Here is a 20,423-nt window from a genome sequence, read left to right on the forward strand (position 1 = left end):
AATCCATTTTGATCTTACTTTTGTGCATGGCATTAGGCAGAGAGATGAGCCCACTTTTTTGCATGTAGTCATCCAGTTTTGCCAGCACAATTTGTTAAAGAGGCTTTCCCTGCTCCACTTCACTTTTCTTGCCATCTTATCGAAGATTAGATGATCATATGCATGGGGGAGATGTCAGTATATTCAACCCTGTTCCATTGGTCTATGGCTTTGCCTTTGTTCCAGTACCATGTTGTTTTAATTATTACTGCTTTGTAGTACTGTTTGAAGTTAGGGAGGTTGATTCCTCCCATTTTCTTTTTCCCAAGAATTGCTTTAGCTCTTCGTGGGGGCTTATTGTTCCATATAAATTTCAGGAGTGTTTGCTCCATTTCTTTGAGTAATGTCATGGATATCGTAATAGGGATCGCATTGAATTGCTTTGGGAAGTATTGCCATTTTGACAATGTTAATTCTCCCGATCCATGAACAGGGGATATTTTTCCATTTCCTCCTGTCCTCTTTTATTTCCTGAAGTAGTGTTTTGTAGTTTTCTTTGTACAGGTCCTTTACTTCCTTAGATAAGCTGATTCCTAGGTACTTGATTTTCTGGGGCACAGTTGTGAACGGGATTGTTTTCTTCATGTCACTTTCTTCTCTTTCACTATGTGAGTATAGGAAAGCCATGGACTTTTGGGTATTGATTTTATAGCCTTGCAGCCATTCTTATAAGAAATCTCAAGTTCTTAAGGTTTTCAAGTCACGTTGAAGGAAATAGTGAGATGTTATGTAAAATCTCAGTTAAATCGACTTACTCTTCAAGCTCACATTCTCCCTTGAATGCCTTCCTTGCTTGTTCAACCCATTTTCTCTATTGAACACATATTTTCTCTCCTTTTCTCCTCTGAGATCTTTCTAAGCAAGTTTTTCGTTTAATAAAAAATTCCTTGCTTCACTAAAAACAAACAATTTAAAAAAAAAATCTCAGCCAGGTCTGTCTCTATCCACACCAACACATACTAGTTATTGAGCTGCCTTTTAAAGTCATGTATCATGTTCATATAACATCTTCAATATCTTGAAATATTGTGTACTTAATATTTCTTTTGTAAATCAATTCAAAACTTTCCTTAAAAAGTATTGTCATTTGGGACTGGAGAGATAGCTCAAAAGTTGGCACACATGTTTATTATATGGGAGGCCTAGGTTTTATTCCTGAAATCACATGGTACCCAGAGGACTTCTGGGAGCTGCTGGAGCACAAAGGCATAAATAGCCCCTAAACACCACTGGGTTTAGTGATGAACAATCAGAAGGAACCTAAAAATTAGTGTCTTATGTTATTGTAGAGAAAGTATTTTTAAAATCATAAAGAATTATATAGTAATATGAAATGGTTGCCTAAAGCTCTGAACCTGAATTCTGGTCTCATTTTTGAAGCAGCATTAAATGCAAGTATTAGGTATATACAATGATGGAAACTCTCTTTTTGATATAATTCCTTTTAGACTAAAAGAAATTATAAAAAATATAACCTTTCACTTGGGATCCATTATGTTTAATATTGAGCCCATATTCTACCTAAAGCCATTGCTTTCTATACTCTTTTAAGAAAGTAGCACTGTAGCACTGTCCTCCCATTGTCCATCAATTTGCTGGAGTGGGCCCAGTAACATCTCCATTGTGAAACTTGTTGTTACTGTGTTTGCCCTATTGAATACGGCATGGGTAACTTGCCAGGCTTTACCATGCGGGCAAGATACTCTCAGTAACTTGCTGGGCTCTCCCAGAGGGGCAGAGGAATCGAACCCGGGTTCAGCCAGGCCGGCCACGTGCAAGGCATACGCCCTACCGCTATGCTATCGCTCCAGCCAAGAAAGTAAAACTGGAATATAGGAAGATGAAAGAATACTGGAAGATGGAGGAATTTTCTGAGTCTGAACACTGTAACTTCTGGAACCTCCTGCCTGCTCTGGATCTCAACACCATTGCTTCCATCCATGAGCTCTTTTTGCTTTGTCTTACCTGTTAACTCAGCTTTTTCTCAGTACCTATGTAGTCTGGGTCTTCTCAGTACTTCCCAGCTGTCCCTAATCCCTGCTCCCCACCTTGTGGAGGAAACTTCTTGAATGTGCATGCCATGTCTCTTTGCGTAGTGAATGGCATTTAGATGGTCAAATTAGAATGCTAAATTTCCTAACAAGAGATGAACTTTAAACTAGATTCAAGGGTCTAAGTTTCACTAAAGGAGACGATTATCTAGAGCACTTTCCTGCTTAGGTTTAATGAGATGACAAAAATCCTTCTTCCAAAGCCATCTTAAGCCTTGAATCCAATTTCATCATCACCCTGAAGCTGCTTCAAAAAACAGGCTTTTATAATTGTAGTTGAGTTTGACCTAGAGGCATGATAGGTCAGAGTTGATCCAAACTCTGTGTGTGTGTTTGTGTTTGCGCGCGCATGTGTGCGTGCATGCACGCACTCCCACACATGCTCATGCTTACTGTTCTTTATACCATTAGTTCACTCTTCATGTATAGTGTACATAATGATAGATATGTACACTATTATTCCATTCCATAAGAAAAGAAATGGAGACACAGAAAGGTGAGCAATCTTGTGAAGTCCCTCAACTCACAAATCATGATTTCAGCTACTATCATTCTGATTATTTTAGGAACAATGAATGACTGTGATAATAGCAATAGCTGAAATAATAGCTTAGATATTAGATTAATAGCAATAGATACATACATAATAAAATAATAAAATATTCATTTTGTGTGCTATGGTCCAAAGGAAATAATTCCACTGAATCCTCATTATACTCCCAGGTAGTGCATAGCACTTGGTCTTATTTTTTTCTTAAAGATGTAAGAAATAATTTCTCAACACAATGCAACCAGTAAGAGGTGAAGGCTACAAAGTGAAGTGAGGAGAGGAAGATTGGCTGCAGAAAATATAGGAGCAGTGCATGGAATGGAGGCGTTGTATTTTGTGTTTTCTTGAAGATTAGTCTGTGAACCAGAGTGCAAGCTTGACCTACTCTAACCTCCCTTGCCCCTCCTCTAACTCCTGCCAAGAGCCTTGGGGAAAGGTGTGCACCTCAGCCAGGGGTATACCCAGTGGAACCCTCTGTTGTGCAAGAGAGGAGAGCTTCAGGGAGCAAAGGTGGACCACACCTTTCCCTCCTGATTAACACCTTATAAAAGATGAGTCAGCCCTTGGCTCTTAGGGATTTTCCCCAGAAGATAGAATTCTTTTTTTTCCCTTAACTTCACAGATTTCCCCTCAAGTGATCAGACTTCCTATAATTTTTATTAAGAATTCCAGACACCCCAGCAATAATTTCCAGACACCAAAGCCTCTGTTAACATAATGAGCCATTTTATAATTGGGTTCACTTCATTAGCCCAAAGTTTTCGTGTTTGGAAGAGAAACACGTCCTTCCTGAGGCTGTTGGACCATGAGGTTCCCAGGAGAATCTGTTTCAGGACAGGACCTCTTTGGCAACCCGGTGTGCTGGGAGACCTCATGTCTGATCTGTTCTCTATTACTCCTTGAGCCTGCACATTGGAATAGACAGGGAGGCTGGTTCTGCTTTGGATGAAATAAAAGTTAGAGCTCTCATTGGTATATAAAATTGGGGCCAAAACTGAATGGAGGCCATGGTAATATCATAATCCTTTGGTTTTCTGAGAGATTCACCCCCAGAATATGTTCCTTAAAAATATTCACTCAATTTCTCCTTGTTCATGCACACCACCAACCTGTCAATGAGATATTCTGAAGTTATTTTTTTCAGATTGTTTTCTTAGGAAGGATTTTAACCAGATAGTTGTTGAAGGTCAAGAAGACTGAGGTATAGCTATGAGGTGGACTGATTATGTACCTGCCATAACAAGCCAGCTTCTCTATTTGACTCATTTTTCATATATACCTTAGGTCCAGTTTAAAGATGAGAGGTATAATATTTGATCCAGTGACAAATGTCTTGAGTTAAAGTGAGTGAGGTGACTCTATTCTGATGGGGGAGGGAGTGACTTATCTAGAACAAGGCAAAGGAAGGAAGAAAGCTAGAGATGAAAGGCAGAAAAGTGAAGTCTAGCATTTTCATGAAGTAAAGTAAAGGGAAGTTTGTAATGGAAATGTACTTTTAGGCTTTCTGGAAATACAGTATAGAAATGAGGGAGCACCAGAGGATAGTCAGACAAATCTTTTTTAAAGAACAAGAGATAATCCTAAAACTGTGTTCCTAGCCTAGGTGGAAATGAGCAAGGGAGAAATGGGAAGGAGTAGTGCTCTGGCCCTATTGGAATAAAGGTCTTGGTGGTATTTTTCAGGGAGTTGTCATTCCTGCCATGAGCCCTGAGAAGCAACGAGGGGGAGGAGAATGATTAAGCATTTATGTAGAGAGTTGGCCCTACATAATCATAAATGTTTTTATAGACATGTCCATGGAATCTTACATGTAAAATGATATTTACCAAGTTTCATACAGCGAAGCAAGGGGGTCCAACAATCCTGTAAGAAGTCTGGATGACTTGGTTGAGGAGCAGGTAGAACCATTATTAAAATTTATTATGTTAAATACGCATGGGTGGTCAGGTGCAGAAACACTTCAATCTGAGTCATTTCTGCAGGAAAAAATCAGTAATTACTTGGGCTGAGAAGATTGGGAGCAAAGAAGGATGTCTCGGGACGATGTTTCTAACTTGGGAGTCCTATGGACAGTGGTGCAGGTGATAGCGTGACAAAGAGCAGTCTTAGGAAAACAGCTGCCATGTTGGACTGGTCTGTTGGTCTGAGGATATGAAGAAGTGTCCCGTGAGAGGCAACTGACATACAGCTGGACACTTGGCTCTGCCAGTAAGGGCAAAAGAATAAGGTTGGAGCCCCAGGTCTGGAGGCCAGCAGTATCTGGGTAGTACTGGGAGAATGATAAGTGAAAACAAAATGAGGGATAGAGGAGGCAGAAACAGAGTACAAACAGGTGGAGATGAAGTCTCTGGAGCTGAGAGAATAGAGATGAAGGGGCCAGAACAGAGAGTATTCAAGAGAAAACTTTCTATAGGGGTTGGTAATTGGAAAGCCACTGTCGACTCTAGAAAAAGGAGTTGGAGGGGGTGGGTATGGCACAAGCAGATTCTAGTAGACTGAGGTATGAAGGGACAATAGGAAAACAGAGATGGCCGATAAAAATTGAGGGAAGGACAGTGGGCTTGGAAGGTCAGTTCACTTCTTCCTTCCCAGTAGGGTAACTCAGAATTCAGTTTAGAATTACAGGTTCTATACTTTCCATTGCTATCATTATTTCTCTGCCTCTTTCTCTCTTCCTTCTTTCCATCCAAACCACCCTCCTATATACTTTTTTTTCCTATATACTTTTGACTCCATGGTATAATCTTGGCTTGCATGGAACTTAGGTACTAGTGGGAAGGCAGGTATTAAACCATCAGAGACTTTGATCCATACCTTAATTACTTATCATCCACCTCACTTATTTAATCAGTTATCTAACTGATTTTTATCAGAAATAAGTTTTATAAGTTCTATGTATGCCAAGTCAAAGGGCAATGCAAGGAATTCTGCATTCTGAATATAATTTCCTACAAGCAAACCAAGAACTGAAGTAATGTCCATTAGAAGGGACTAAATATATGAGCTGACTATAAAATACCATTTGTTTGGTCTAATTTTGAGTTTGAATTTCTATCAAATACCACTCTCTTGCCTTTAAAGGAAAAAGTCAGGCTTGCAGAATCCTTTTTGACCCCTTCGTGCCATATTAAACTGGGATGTAAAAATGGTAATTAATGCAGTGTTGACTGTGTCTGACATTTTTCCAGTGACGAGATGAAAGAGACAATATACATCTCAAAGGATAGGAAATCTCTGGTTTATCTTTCCCAGTATTATGAAATAGACTTTTATCATTAAATTCCAATGGAATCTTATTCGGACTTGCTTTGCAAGGTAACTCCAGGAGAAAATATCTGTTCCCCTTGACTACCACACATGTGTTTGCTTTAGGTAATGCAAGGGAAACTTTTAATTGCTGGTGTTATATTCTCTAAAGTTAATTTCACATTGCCTTGACATTAAGCTAACAGGCAGACAGGGTCATTCTTGGTTTGTAAACTCTGTTGTCTGGATCATTTAATAGTATCATATTAAAGAATGGGAGCACCAGAAAATTTTACATAAAAGTAACTGCAAAGGCTCAAACCTATGAAATAACTCGTTGGCAGGAGGGGAGGGCAGTGAATGGGTTTTTCTCCTTCTCTCACTGCTTAGTGAAAGTGGGTTATATTTTCTTTTTTCAGAGAGAGAGAAAGAGAGAGAGATCACTATGGGTTTTATGCCACAGGCCATTTTAATACATGAATGATTTGTAGGTAAATTTATTGTAGCCAATGGGTGCAGTCAACTGTGTAATAGAAATATTGTCAAAAAGCTGAGATTATTATTTAAATAAGTGCAGTGTTAAATTTGATTACATACTTTTTAAAGCTAATAAAACATTTCATTGCTCTCAAACTATTTCCCATAGTCCCATTTAGTCAGAAAACATAAATTAAGTGAGACTCTGCATAGAAAATTACCCAACCTTTGTGTCGGTGGAAGCATGCATGTAAAAGCTTGGCAGGCCCACAATTTAAAGATGGAGGGATATAAAAGGGGTTGGCAGGCCTCTCTCTAGTTCCTCTTTCTAATTCCTCACAGAATTATGGAAAATAACTGTCTAGGAGATGCCTGCTGGAGATGGCCCCTCCTGGAGTGGGAAGCTAGGAAGCTGATGGGGATCAGAGGAATGCCCCCCGCCCCTTCTCGTGGGCAGACTCGCTGGGCTGCAAAATCTCTGTTCACTGAATGTAGAGTCTTTTCAGAAGCATCCACTCCTTTCTTCTTTTTTCAAAAAGTGTAATTGTTTTTGTTTTAAATAAATCAAAGCAAGGCCCTTGGATGCCAACATGGGAATGTGACATTTTAAATCGTGCTATTTGCTGAGCTTATCCTGTGGCAGGTCTTCATTTTTACCGAATGTCAAGGATCAGCGCCTTGCATTCATTTTAATGAAATATTGTGCTGATAAGGGTTATGAATGCCAAGTTTAAGCTGTAAATTACTAAATGTCGGACTGCTTTGTGCTTTGTGAATTCACCAGGGAGCAAGCTAATGAAGGTTTCTTTCTCGCTTCTTTTTACAGTTAGGGATTCACGGTTATGCCTTTGCAATCACAAATAATGGATATATCCTGACGCACCCAGAACTCAGACCACTGGTAAGAGAAATCCATTTATGATTTTAAATGATTTCCAGTAGTTCTATAGTGAGAAGCAGTTTTCACATTAAAAGCTCAATTCATAGTATTGTCTCCTAAAGGTTATTTTAATAGCTCATAACTGTCATTTTGACAGGCAGTATGTAAATAAATTAGAATAAATGTACTCACTATCATAATTTAACTATAAAAACATATCTATCAATATGTGTTTACTTATTTATTTCACATATACCAATAACAGGAAATGCTTAATGCTAGGAAGCTTGAATACCTGTAGAGAACAAATGATCTCTCACACTCCAGCTTGAGACCCACTTAATACGAGTTGCATTTGACACAACAAATTAGATCCGGGATCTATGAAAATTCATTATGTTAGGATTTGCCCCCAAATTACATAGCCTAAGCTCCTTGCCTCCTACCTTGAAAATATTCAACAATACTTTTCTGTTTAATTGAAACAGTTGAAATTTTCTCCATCTTTCCATTTTCTGCTTAAGCCATGTCCTATAGCATTATCTGGTGACCTTACATGAAAGAGTTTTCTGTTAGCATTATTTTACCTCTTCAGTGGGTGGGCTGAGACCAGGTGCATGACAGTCTTTGCTGTCATGTTGACTCTGATCCCTGAGGAGAGAGGCAGCTTGGAGCTCTGGGTTCAGGATTCTGGAGGGCAGCCTGGTGTTTTGGGCAGGAAGCCATGCTTCCCTGGCACTGTCTTCGATGGATTCTTGTGGGGGCATTGACAATGGATAGTGGATGTGCTACATATTGCCGTTCCTGAACTAATTGTAATGTGTTGAAAGAAGTACAATACTTTGGAAGTATATATGTTTCACTAGTCTTTAAGAAGATATTAGAGTATAAAGAGTAATATAATAAACAAAGGTTTTTAAAGTTAAGAAAGCATAGGGCATTCCTATCACAGTATATACCCACATGTCCACGCACAGTTCCATGTATCCATATACCCCAACCATCTTTTTCCCCTTTCATCAAAATTGGGAAATAGCGGCAATGCCTGCTATGCAAATGTTTATTGGTGAAGCAATGTGGGGGCCGTTTGCTTCTCACTTGGATCATTGTTTAGAAAGAGTTCATGTCTGAGCTCCATCGTCATCCAACTTTAATCACCCTGGTATTAATGGAGTTAGAGCCAGCCACATCATGTGGATCCCATATGCATGCTTTAAGATGGGACTGACGATTTCAACAAGCTTTCTATCATGAAAGTATTGAGTTAGCTGGTTAGCTAATTTCAAATGTAACTCAGATTATTAAAAAGTCTGATTGAAAAAAAACACTTTTAATGTTTAAAGGACATTTGAATCTGAGGATCTTTGAATCTAGAAAGCTTAGCACATTACCCATTTTCAAGTTTCCCAGTCAGATTTGACTTTGGGAATAGAGGGGGTTACGTATTTGGTTTGACTGAGTATAAGCTTCCACTGCCTGTTTATTTCAAGTTGCAACAGAAGAGAGTCAATGAAATAGTCAAACCTGGATCTTTTGCCAGTAAATGAATTAGCTCCATTTATCAGCTTTTTAACCAGGAATGAAATGGAACCAGATGTCAGAAGCCACCAAGGTATCTTTCTTCTCTCTGAAACATTTCCATGAGTACTTCCCATCTGCACATTTTACTCATAATGGCTTAGTCTTTTATAGCTCTTGGTCATGCAGCCAATGGTCTGTTTGCGAATAGTTCATTTGATGTACTTTCCAGAACTGTAGCCATTGAGAGGACAGCTGAAAGGTTCTTAAAAATTAAATAAATAAATTTTTTTTAAATAAACAAGCCAACCCATAAATACTGATCATCTCCTGGTAGACCAAGTACTCACAAATAGCAAATAATTTCTATTCTTCTCACTGTTGAAACATTGTACCAAAAGGTTTCACCGAAGTGAAGCCAGGGTCAAGTTTTCATAAATTTGATGATGACTCAAGCCAATATGCCACATCCCACTTGTGAGAACCAAAACCAGATGAGCCTATTTTGCAATTCATCTGTGACAAGAACTATAAGGAAGAACTTGGCCAATAGACCATCTATTCTGTTTATCTGTCTCTGACCCTAGACCATGATATATTTAGAATAAATCTGAATTGATGCCAAGCATTAGGTATTTATGAGCTGATCCATCTAAATGTGATCAATAAACGAATGTTGACTTTGTCCTGAGTTTTACATCTTCCTTCTTGAAAAAGGATGTTAGAGAGGTGGCAAGACCTCAACTTTAACAACTTTCAAGTTTCCTGGACTCCTTGTCCTCCCATATCCCAACTATATGACTTTGAGACTCTGTCACTGTTTTTTAGAATCCTGCTGTAACCATTGTGTTTGTCCCTTAGGATGGTTGTCATACTGAATGGGATAATGTAAGCAAAGAGTCTTAGACAATTAATCATGCTTGATATATCTTGGCTGGTGATTCAACACCCTTTTTGTGTTTTATTAGCCCTTTCAAAACTGTGCTCAATTGCTATAAAGGTTGAGAAGTTATGGTGTTAGTAAGTGTTGGCAGGAAGTGGACTGAAGATCTAACGACCATACTCAGAATATTAAATTGGCTCAGATTTCAGATTATTATGCTAATCACTGGGAAAAGAAACCTTTGGTAGTTCCTATATACAGACTGACTGGTTTTTATGACCAATATTGTTGTACACTACAGGCAGATACCCATCTGTATTGTGAGGTTCTTTGTGAGTACTGCCCTGGGAAGAACCAGATTGTCTGCCTGTTTAAGTCACTGTCACTGTCCTCCCATTGTTCATCAATTTGCTCGAGCAGGCCCAGTAACATTGTGAGACTTGTTACTGTGTTTGGTGTATCAATAAGAATATTAGATACTCTGCAGTAACTGAGGATGAAGAGTTAAAAGAATCTGCATGGATGGAATAGTCCTGGTTCTGGATATCCAAGTGGTTTGTTCCTCTCTGTTCTGGTCATTGGTTTCTACTTTTGCTTTCCTTCTTCTTCATCAGTCCACTTAGGGGATGAGTCAGTGAAGGGATCCTCCAAAGCCATCTTCTTGTCTTCTTTTTCATTCACTTAAGTTTTTCTGGAGAAGGTAGCCTAGAAATTTCCCCTGGAAACCTATGACCCACAGGGATTAGAATTCCCAGACAGAGTAAGGGGTAGCCAGCTGTCAGCAGCTGCCAAGTGCGTGCAGGCAGAGAATTCTCATTCAAACTCAACTTGCCTTCTTCTCAGCCCAGACATATAATCGAATCCTAATTAGAAATGGACATTTCCCCTCTCTTCTGGCCAAGGCTGTCAGATTAGCACCATGTGAGGGTAAGGCTGTGGCCACTGTGGGAGGAAGAAGCAAGATCACTTAAAATAAGTCATATTCTCTCTCCATCTGCCACTGAAATTGTTTCTGCCCCTCAAGCCAGAGGAAAGACGTGGGTTACTCTGAAGCAAATACCAATATTTTTCTAATTTATCCAATGTAATCTTTCCCTCGAACTTAATGGTTGACTTGATTTTATTCAGTATTTTCTTTAATCTTGTATGATTTAGGCGTGAATCATGAAGCATCTCCAGAAACAGCTCCAACGTAGGCACTTTATTCAGCCGACTCTGGTGAACTTGGCAAAACCTCTAAAGTCGCACCTTATTTTGCTCAGGCCTCTCTCAAAGTGTTTCTCAACTTCTCTCTCCTTGTCGTTAGCTCATGACTTCTGGTTGACTATCGGATGTTGCTCATCAAATATTTACCTGGCGCCTGGCTCCCACGTTGCACTGGGAATGATGTAACTCTTTTCAAGTGGACTGGTGGATTGTGTCATAGTGAAACTCACCCAGTACCTAGTCTTTGGGTAGAGAAATGAGTCACAGCACAGAAGGAGGGACTCAAATTAGGTCTTGAGGGATGGTTTTTGAGTAATTCTTAAATAACTAGAAATTTTTCCCTTCATTCTCACCACTCAGGTTCAAAGTGTTTCCAGGTACAGCTAATATCTACTTTTTCTTGGGCTTTGACCACTTTATGATTTAAATAATTGTAAAATATAATGATTTTTATTTCTCTCTCTATTTTGGGAGTCATGTAAAATAAAAGCCTCTGCTATGCTCAGGACTTCCTTCTCTCTCTGTGCTCAGGGATCATCACTCCTGGCCAGACTTAGGGGGCCATTTGTAATGTCAGGGATCAAATCTATGTGTGCAAGCAAGTGCTTCACCAGGCACCCTATCTCTTGCTCCTGAATTAGCATTTCTTTTTTTCTTTCTTTTTTTGGGGGGTATTTCTCCCTCCCCCATGGGACACCAAAGGAGATGGGATTAGGAAGGAGTCACTTTATTTATTTATTTATTTATTTGAATACCCATCCCTCCACCAGTAACCATTTCCCACCACCACAGATCCCAGTAACCCTCCCACCCGCCATCCCATCCCCATCCCACCCTGCCTCTGTGGCAGGGCATTCCCTTTTGTTCTCTCTTTCCTATTGGGTGTTGTGGTTTGTAAAAGAGTTAAGCCTGATTTTCAGGGAGAACCGTTGGAGAATTTGCTTTCCATTGACCACTTTATATATAAGGAGATGTCACGTGGCCGCTCATGTGGCCGCACAGTTTGGAGTAAGAGTCCTGGTTCCTGTATAAGCGAGCTATGCTTGTAGAGGCTCATGGTCACTGGGGTTCCCTCTGGAGGAGACAGGATGCGGCAGCTACCCCATCTGGGACTTCCCGGTGATCTCGGCTCTCTTTGGGACCTGGAGCATTCCTCGGGAGCTGTGGAGCACCCACCGCCCCCCCTCCCCCACGGCCTTTCTTACAGCTGTGTGCTGTAAAGATGGCGATGGGGGGCAGGTTGTGAGCGTGACTTCCGGAGTCAGAGGTTACCTGGGTGCCGGGGCAGTCCCAGCAGTTTGGCATGAGAGTCCTGGTTCCTGCATAAGCGAGCTATGCTTGTAGAGGCTCATGGTCACCGGGGTTCCCTCTGGAGGAGGCGAGGAAGGAGTCACTTTTAACAAGAGTTCATTTTAAATGAGATTCTGGCAACTCATCAGCCCCTCTGTTTCAGAAGATGGGGTTATTTCTTTGCCCTTGCAGGCCTGGGATGTGGGCCTGGTCAGTCCTCACAGAGAATACAAATACAAGCAAGACCAGCAGCCACCAGTTAGGGCAGGGCTCTATAGAGGACCCTGGGCCTGGGAAAATCTCATCTCGATTACATGAAGCTCGGATTGGCATCTGCCAAATGCTGTTTGCCTTTTATCTGAAAGACCAAGGAGGTGGGAAAGGATGCTCAAAGGTCTCTGTTCTGAATAAACATTTGCAATCCTATGGGCACTGATTGTGGACGAAGTGAGAGGTAGGAATGGCACAGAGAAATTTCCTCCCATTCATTCAATCTGTGTTGAAGTCCCATAAGTGCACTGTGACCTAGGGCTGAGGTAGCTGCTCAGAGTGGTTGTAGGGAGGTTACGACCTCTCTGCAGTTTCCACAAAGGAAAGCACAGTCCAACCGGGTGGATATACTCAGTATTAAGTAGTACTTCTAGCCTCTACTAGGTAAATTGCATTTTAATTTTTATTGTTTTTGGTCAAAATTTTGGTCTTTGTATTTTTTTTTACATTGGTAGATTCTTTTTTTATATGACAGCTACTTTCTCTGGGTGCTTTACATGTAAAATGTCAATTGTCAACATAAATTGTAGGGATTGTGGAAAATAGGAAGTTGAACAGAAGATTATAGGGGCCAGGCCTAATATAAGATGCATCTAGAAAACAGCTTGGAGTTGAGTGGTAGCCAGCTGTGTCAGGCTGAGGTGTCCGGGTTCTCTATTCAAAGGTAAATATCTGCACATTGGTGGTGGATAGACGAAGGACTGAGTTATAAGGTAGCAAGGAGATGAGAGGAGGCCAGATTCAGGGGCTGGAGCAATAGTATAGTGGTTAGGGTGCTTGCCTTGCACTTGGCCAACCCAGGTTTGATCCCCAGCATCCCTTATTGGTCCCCAAGCACTGCCAGGAGTAATTCCTTAGCATCATCAAGAGTAACAAAAAAGACAAAAAAAAAAAGAAAGAAAAGAAAAGAAAAAGGCCAGACTCAGGAGCTCACCTTGATCTATTGAGATGTTTTTATTTCCCTTTGATAATTAAGAGGCAGATTGTTTGGAAGGTGGGGGTAATTCAGAGACCTGGTTTCTGCAACTGCATGGAGAAGTATCAGTATCATCATTGGATTAGAACCTGTTTATACTGATGCAGTTAAGACAGCCACAAATACGAGTTGCCTGTGCCATTTTTTTTTCTGATAACCATATCAAAAAAAATAAGGACTAGGTATAATAAATTTAAGATTGCATTTTATGTAATGCATATATATATATATACCCAAACTCATTGTTTCAACATATAATCGATAAAATTTATTAATGTGCTATTTTACATTTACCTAAATATTGACATTCTAAATCTGGTGTGTTATTGACACCTCTGGCGTCTCTGCCTTCAGATGATCCACATTCCAGCTGCCCCAATGCAACATGCAACCCAAACCAACTCGATGGAAACACAGGATTCTAAGCGTAACCAGAACTTTGGGATCCTTGTAGCACAGTAAGACTGCTGCTTTCCTTAACGAGCATTAGAGCAAATTCTACCACGACCACCTGTCAGTGTTCCATCCCAGGAGTATGTGTGTACAGCCCTCAATGACAGTGGAGGGGCCTCTTTCTTTATGTTCTTAGCCACTTCCTTCCGTGCAATAGTTTCTTCCACTGTCCAGAAGAGGAAAGGGTATTGCCCACAATTCAGGAATAATGTGTTGATGACCAGGCTGATAGTTTATCTCATTTGACTGCATAGCTCTTAGTGACCCGAGTTCACTCCTAAACCAAACAGATTTCTAAACCAAAGGATGAGGACCAAGCCAGCAGAATGAGATTCACCCAGTGAGCCTGAGCTGTCAGGATATGTCATCATGATATTCAGACACCTATGCTATGTCTATCTGTCGTTCCCTCAAACACAGATTAAGTCTACAACAAGCCCCAAATCTGCAGATAACTGTGTTGCCCTTATCTTATTAAGAAATGAAACTTCCCACTACCTCTAGAATTCCATGTTACTATTTCAGTTATTGGCTCTCCAACCTGAATTTGATGTCACCAGTCCTTCCTTTGGGCCACTCCTGACTGTTTCACTCTAAACAATGCTTTTAGATTCTTGTGGGTGCATTGGTAGGTCATTGGTTCTTGTCCTGTTTGCTATTGCACATGTGTCCTAGATGACCCTCCAGGAAGTCATTAAATTTACAGATGAACATATGAACAAATTGAAAAATGTTCTATGGCCTTAGTTCCCGTAATTTAAATAGGAGCTTGAAAGCAGGAGCACTGTTAAAATTAACTTAGCTAAGGCTTAAGTTCTACGAATATATCCTGTACAATTCCAGAAGTTTTCTATGGGAAATTTAAATGATCAAATATCTGGTTATGCAAGGACTTGCTTTTGTTCTACATGACTATTAGTTTTCTTTCTTTATTTTGGGGGGCATAGTTCTTGTTCCCAGGATTCCTTGGCTTACATGCTTTCATTTCCTCGTCCCATCATTCCCTTTTAGCTGATTTAGTTTATTCAAGGTTTATTTAGTTTATTCCTTTTATTTCACTAAGCATCAGTGTGGCCTTTACCTGTGGCCTTTTATAAACCCATTCCTCAGACCCTCCACCCTCTCTGAATCAGGCTCCAAAATTCATCCCAAGTCCTGCCCTCTCTCTGCCATTCCTGGCTGGTCACAATATATTTGTCCTGATAAATTTTTGTCCCTTTTATGTTCCTCTCTGAAACACTGAGTTTTGACTGCATCCTCTTCATTCTTTTCCTCACCCAGTAACCAGAGCAGTTTGTTCCCTAGGTATTCTGAGAAGGATCCAAACTCCTAGTCCTGAGCCCAGCCCATGCTGTATCTGACCTTACCTCTCTGCGCTCTTGAGCTTGTGGTCTCAATGCTCAGCAATACTTGGGTCATGCTCTGGCCCTTTTGTCCTTTCTCTAGAAACACCAAGCTCCTTCATAGTCCAAATCCTTCTGTTTTCTCTCTTGGAATCTTGTCCCAGACAGACAATGAAAGATGCACCTGAGGCCATCAAATTAATGCTAAGTCTTGGTGAGGGTGCAAAGAAAATGACCGGAAACTTTAGTACAGAGAGAACCTATTCTTTCTGAGAAGTGTGAGTCCACTGGACAGTTCCATATCTAGTCTTTGAGGTCAGCCCATGGAGCCGTGTGCCAGCCCATTTTAAAGGGGCCACACTCTTTCTTCATTGCTTCTCCTGCTTTGACTTCCTTGGCATACGAATCACTTCTGATAAATGGCTGTGCTTATCTGCTGCCCTTCTGTCTTGTTGAATTCCTGGTGCTTTGCTGCTGCACGGGGCCCATATTCATTTGTTGAATGAGTTTGATGATATTTTAATGATGATGACTACCTGACTGGGTCCCATTTTCCTTCAGTAAAGAAAAGGTCAGGTGTCCCGTGTAATTTAGCAAATATTTATCAAATCCCTGCTGTGGCAGGTGCAAAAACTAAAGCCCAGGTGAAGGATTATTCGTTCCTCTCTTTCCAAGTGCCCCTCAATCCCTACCTTTTTGCCTGCGAGTTTTCCTCCCCTATTTCTTGAGAAAACCACTGTTTGATCTTATAGAAACACTGATGTAGAGAGAAGGATGCAGAAGGCTTACAGCACCAGGCCAGAGTTCCCAGACACTCCCTGTCAAGCCCCCCTGACCCCTTCCCTACACCCCAGTTGTAGATGTATGACTCAGGATGCAGGGGAGGCACCTGCTTTGCCTAAGGAAGGTGCACGGGAGCTTCACAGAAGAGACTGCGTGCACACAACTGCTTCTGCTGTTCACTGGAGGTTGGGGGGGGCACAGGGGGGGACATTTCTTCCTACTCAGCAGGGGTTCCACGATTTGTTCAGGACTTCCTTCCTTGAGCTGGACCCGGTATAAACAAATGGTATCCCTGGTCTCAGGATCATGCGTTCTTCTGGCCTCCACCTGTCATGGTGTGTGAAGTGGGAAATGAGCATCGCTTACAAACCTTTCTTTCTGTGCACCCAAAGCCTCTTCTCGGCCTCCTCCCCTCGCGTCTCGGGTGCTGGTGTACTGAAGAGACTGCCCAGTAGGTGGCGCGCGGGGACCGCCGTGCGGCGCGGCCCGCGCACAGCCGCACAGCCCGGAGGCTCCCTCCAGCCCAGGCCCGGTCGGAATCCATCCCGTTGAGTTTAAAAGAAAGAATTACGGAGGCTTAGGAAGAGGATCTGCTCGAGGAGTCAAATCTCTGAGAAAAATAAACAAGACTCAGCGACCCCCACGGAGCGAGCGTGTTCTTTTTGAAATACATCATTTGGCCCAAGAGGAAACAGAGCCTTGCGTGCTTTCCTCTTGATGGAATGGTTTGAATTGCAGCAGTCTGGACTCTCCTGTGGAAGCTTTGCAGCCCCCGAGTCAGGAGTGCCCCTCCAAAGTCCTAAGCAAGTTAGTGGGGTGCCTGGATTTAGGCCGTTGGGTGGGAACTCATTTCTGTTGTGTGAAGCTCTCAATTCATGGCTTGCACAAACACACACACAAAACACACACACATACACCACACACACACACACACACACACACACACACACACCCTGAAGAACAGTTCTGCCTACCTGGGAGGTAGTAACTGTGCCCCCTCCCCGGGATGCTGGGCCAGGGTCTGTACAGCACCTGTTGTGAGTTCTGTAGTTACAGCTTGCTGTGTGTGATTGTGCCTTTCATGGAGATTCACTGACACCCAGGCCAAGGACTGGCCAGTGTCCATCAAAAACACTAACGTAGGGTCAATCTTCCGGAAAGTAAAAGATGACTGTGGGTGATGCCATTTTCATGGGATCCAATCCAATTTGTTTCATTAAAAGACCTCCCCTTAGTCCCAAGTCATGTTGTTAGGTTCTGTCATACGATGGAAGCTGTAAAGTTGGAAACTCCGTAACTGTAGGAAAGAGGATGGTGGGTACCATGGGGTGAGGGAGGCACTCTGGCTCCTACAGACCGCCAGCCTGTCTTGTCTTTGCTCTTGCCCTCTGGGCTGTCAGTGCCTCCTAGGCTGTCTCCAAAGACTTGAGAATCCTACAAGAAATAGGAGAGGGAGAGGCCAGAGCATCCATCCATGCTGGGTGCACTGGCTGCACCCAATCTCAAGACCCCTTCACACCCTTCTCTGCCCTCCAGGCCAGCTGCTGCAGTGTCTGGACTGCTGCAGTGTAAAAGAGGTCTCCCCTGCTCCTGAGCTGTGCTTCAGGGCACCGCACCCTGCCCACACCTTTACAATAGCCTCTTTATTAAACCTCCCTTAATTAGCCAGCTCAGCTCTGCCCCGTGCTTCCTGCTGGGGCCCAGTGATAAAAAGGCAAAAGTAGAGGAAAGGTAGGCTTGATTTTTTTTTTAAAGTCCTGACTCTGCCAAGAAAGGATGAGAGAAAAGAATAAAGAAAAAAGATGAAAATAAAAGGGAAAGTAGGGAATTAAGACAAACAGAAGGACAAAGGACATAGGACAGGAAAGGTTATCTATCAGTTTACTTAATTCTTCATATTGCTTAATTAACCTCTCATCGGAGGAGTGTGTATGTGGGGAGCATCCCTCCATCCTTCTGAAGAACATTTCTTTTACTCAAGCGATTAAGAATTGGTGTTTGCTGCTTCCTACCAGAGCAGTCTGCTGAAACAGCTTTGAACCTCCCAAGGCTGGGAGCCTGTACCTGGGTGTGGCTCTGACCTCTGCTCTCAGCGAGTCTACAGTCTGCACCCTCTCCTCCCTGCTTCAAAACTGCTCTTCACCCCTCAGCACACACAAAACTTCCTGCACAGACTGTTGCGTTTGGGCTTAACACTGCGTTATAGAAATATGTTGACCCGTTTGCCCCTGACTGCACGGCGGGCAACCTGAAGACACTGATGTGATTGTTTTGTTGAACCTGGTATATCCGGCCTGGGAAGGTTCCTAGCAGAGAAGGTAGAGTGATAATAAATGGGGAGAGAAAACCCACAGAGAGGAAATTGATCACATAATGATACCGTGTATTAAGCTCCGGGGTGGAAATACTGAGAAGAAATAGAAATGATGAAAGGACTTGGTGTCTAGCTGTGGAAGCAATGGCTGGGAAAGGCTGGTTTGCAGCCGCTAAGCTGGAGGTGTAGTTTGTGGTCCAGCCTAGCATGGCTGGGAGCAGCCAAGGGCCCTTAGACACACAGAGCTTGCTCACTCCTGGGCTGTGGGAGCCTGTCTACCCTGCCTGCTTCCTTCTCTTCTCACCTTCCTTTCCTTCCTCCTCCCCACTCTTCTTCCCATCAGCTGGCATGTTTTTTAATTTTCATGTGCCAGCACTCTGTAAGCTGCCGGGATCTAATGATAAAACCAGACAGACAGAGTAGCCCTTTCATTTGGCGCTTGCCAAATGAAGATAGGCCTTTTGAAAAGCTCCTGAGTAAACAAATAAATACAAAGTGGGATAGACACTCCCAAAGAAATAAGGGTCTGAGAAAGCAAAAAGTTTGGAGCCAGTTCCTTACCTCATAAGAAAGTTAAGGTGAGCCCTTCCTGGGGATGCCAGGGGAAGCTGTTCCCTGAGGGAGGTCAACCAAGTGACTCAGCAGAGATTGTAAGGCTGTGTCTAGCCCAGAGAACAGGGTGTGCCAGGACCCCAAGGTTTAGGGACGTTCCATGTACTCTGGCTGAAACCTGTCAGTAGCATTAGTCAGACATCAGGAGTACAAGGATGGGTGGCTTCTCGTCTCATTGGTCACTCCTGTTGGGAATTTGCTGAGTGAGAACTTTCAATGTTCTGTCGCTGTCCCTCCAACCCTTGCCATTTGCTCACAGGCCAGCTGGGCTTGCAGCTACCTGCTCCTGAGGAAGGTTTTCTGTTACTTCTAGAGCCCACAATCCTGATACTTGCAGCAGGCCAGATGACTAGATGGCCCAGAAAGTTGGCATCTCTCCACTAAATATACTGAGCACTCGCAGCTTGCAAGTAGAAAATCATCCAAGATGCTGCTCCAACACTGGTTCCCAGGCCCCAAGGGAAATTCAGATTTGGTTACTGACATGTTTGATGAGGAAGAGCCTTGTGTTTTCTGCTGTCCCAGCCCTGTCTCTCTCTCTCTCTCTCTCTCTCTCTCTCTCTGAGCCTCTGTGCCATGTTCCTCTGGGTATTTCCAGGAAAACTTGTATTCACCTTGCACTTGAATCCTAGACTCCTGACTCAGTGATTGTTCTAGACAACTCAAGTGAAAATGCCAGTGGACTGATATTTTTCTGCAAAAAAAAAAAAAAAAAATGAAAGAAAGAAAGAAAAAAAAAAGGATTTTCTCTCTACCAAAATTCTCTGTGACCCCTATGTCCTTCACAGTAGCATGATGGCATCAGGCATATTTTTTTTTAGACTTACAAATTTTTGTGCTTGGGTTTCCATTGTACAATGATCGAGTACCCATCCCTACACCAGTGCCCATTCTCCACCACCACTAATCCCAGTATCCTTCCCACCCCTCTCATCCCCCACATCCCACCCTGCCTCTGTGGGAGGGCAGTCCCGTTTGTTCTCTCTCTCCTTTTGGGTGCTGTGGTTTGCAAAAGAGGCATTGAGTGGCAGTCATGTTCAGTCTAGAGTCTACTTTCAGCATGCTTCTCCCATCCTAGGGGGATCCTCCCAACACCCTCCATTTGGTGCTCCCTTCTACAACTGGGCTGTCAGGCATATTTTTTATTCTCTTTCAGTTCCCTGCACATGTATCCACATGGCACTAGCTTGCTTAGTGAATCCCTGCTGGCACTAAGAAGTACCAGAGAACATGGCCTTTGTGTTGTTAATGCACCAAGGGAAGGCACTAGAAGGAAATTTGGTTTAGAGTTCTCCAGATTCCAAAAGCATTTGATGAGGACAAAGCTTTCCTTTTCACTGGACACACTCTGACCTTTGTTTTAGTAGATTAATTTCATATCAGAGTGCCCCATCTTGGATGATGAATTAGCAATAAAAAGCTCATCAAAATGTAATTACATGCAATGTGTTGAATAATGATCTCTTAAAAATTCCTATAGATTTGTCTGCACCTCCTCCCCCCACCAATCTCCATGGGGGAAATGAAGCTCA

The 20,423-nt window shown here is 42.4% G+C and overlaps 1 protein-coding gene across 2 annotated transcripts in view; it reads left to right on the forward strand.

Moving 5' to 3' along the window:
- Positions 1 to 20,423, forward strand: part of CACNA2D3 (calcium voltage-gated channel auxiliary subunit alpha2delta 3) — a 1,033,411-nt gene that overhangs the window by 777,711 nt on the left and 235,277 nt on the right. For both annotated transcript variants that reach the window (XM_056129451.1, XM_056129450.1), the window contains one exon: positions 7,190 to 7,264. In XM_056129451.1, coding sequence (XP_055985426.1) covers positions 7,190 to 7,264 — 75 coding nt within the window. The remainder of the gene's footprint in view (positions 1 to 7,189; positions 7,265 to 20,423) is intronic.

Source organism: Sorex fumeus, unplaced genomic scaffold (genome assembly GCF_029834395.1).
Source record: "Sorex fumeus unplaced genomic scaffold, SorFum_2.1 ptg000072l, whole genome shotgun sequence".
NCBI lineage: Eukaryota > Metazoa > Chordata > Mammalia > Eulipotyphla > Soricidae > Sorex > Sorex fumeus.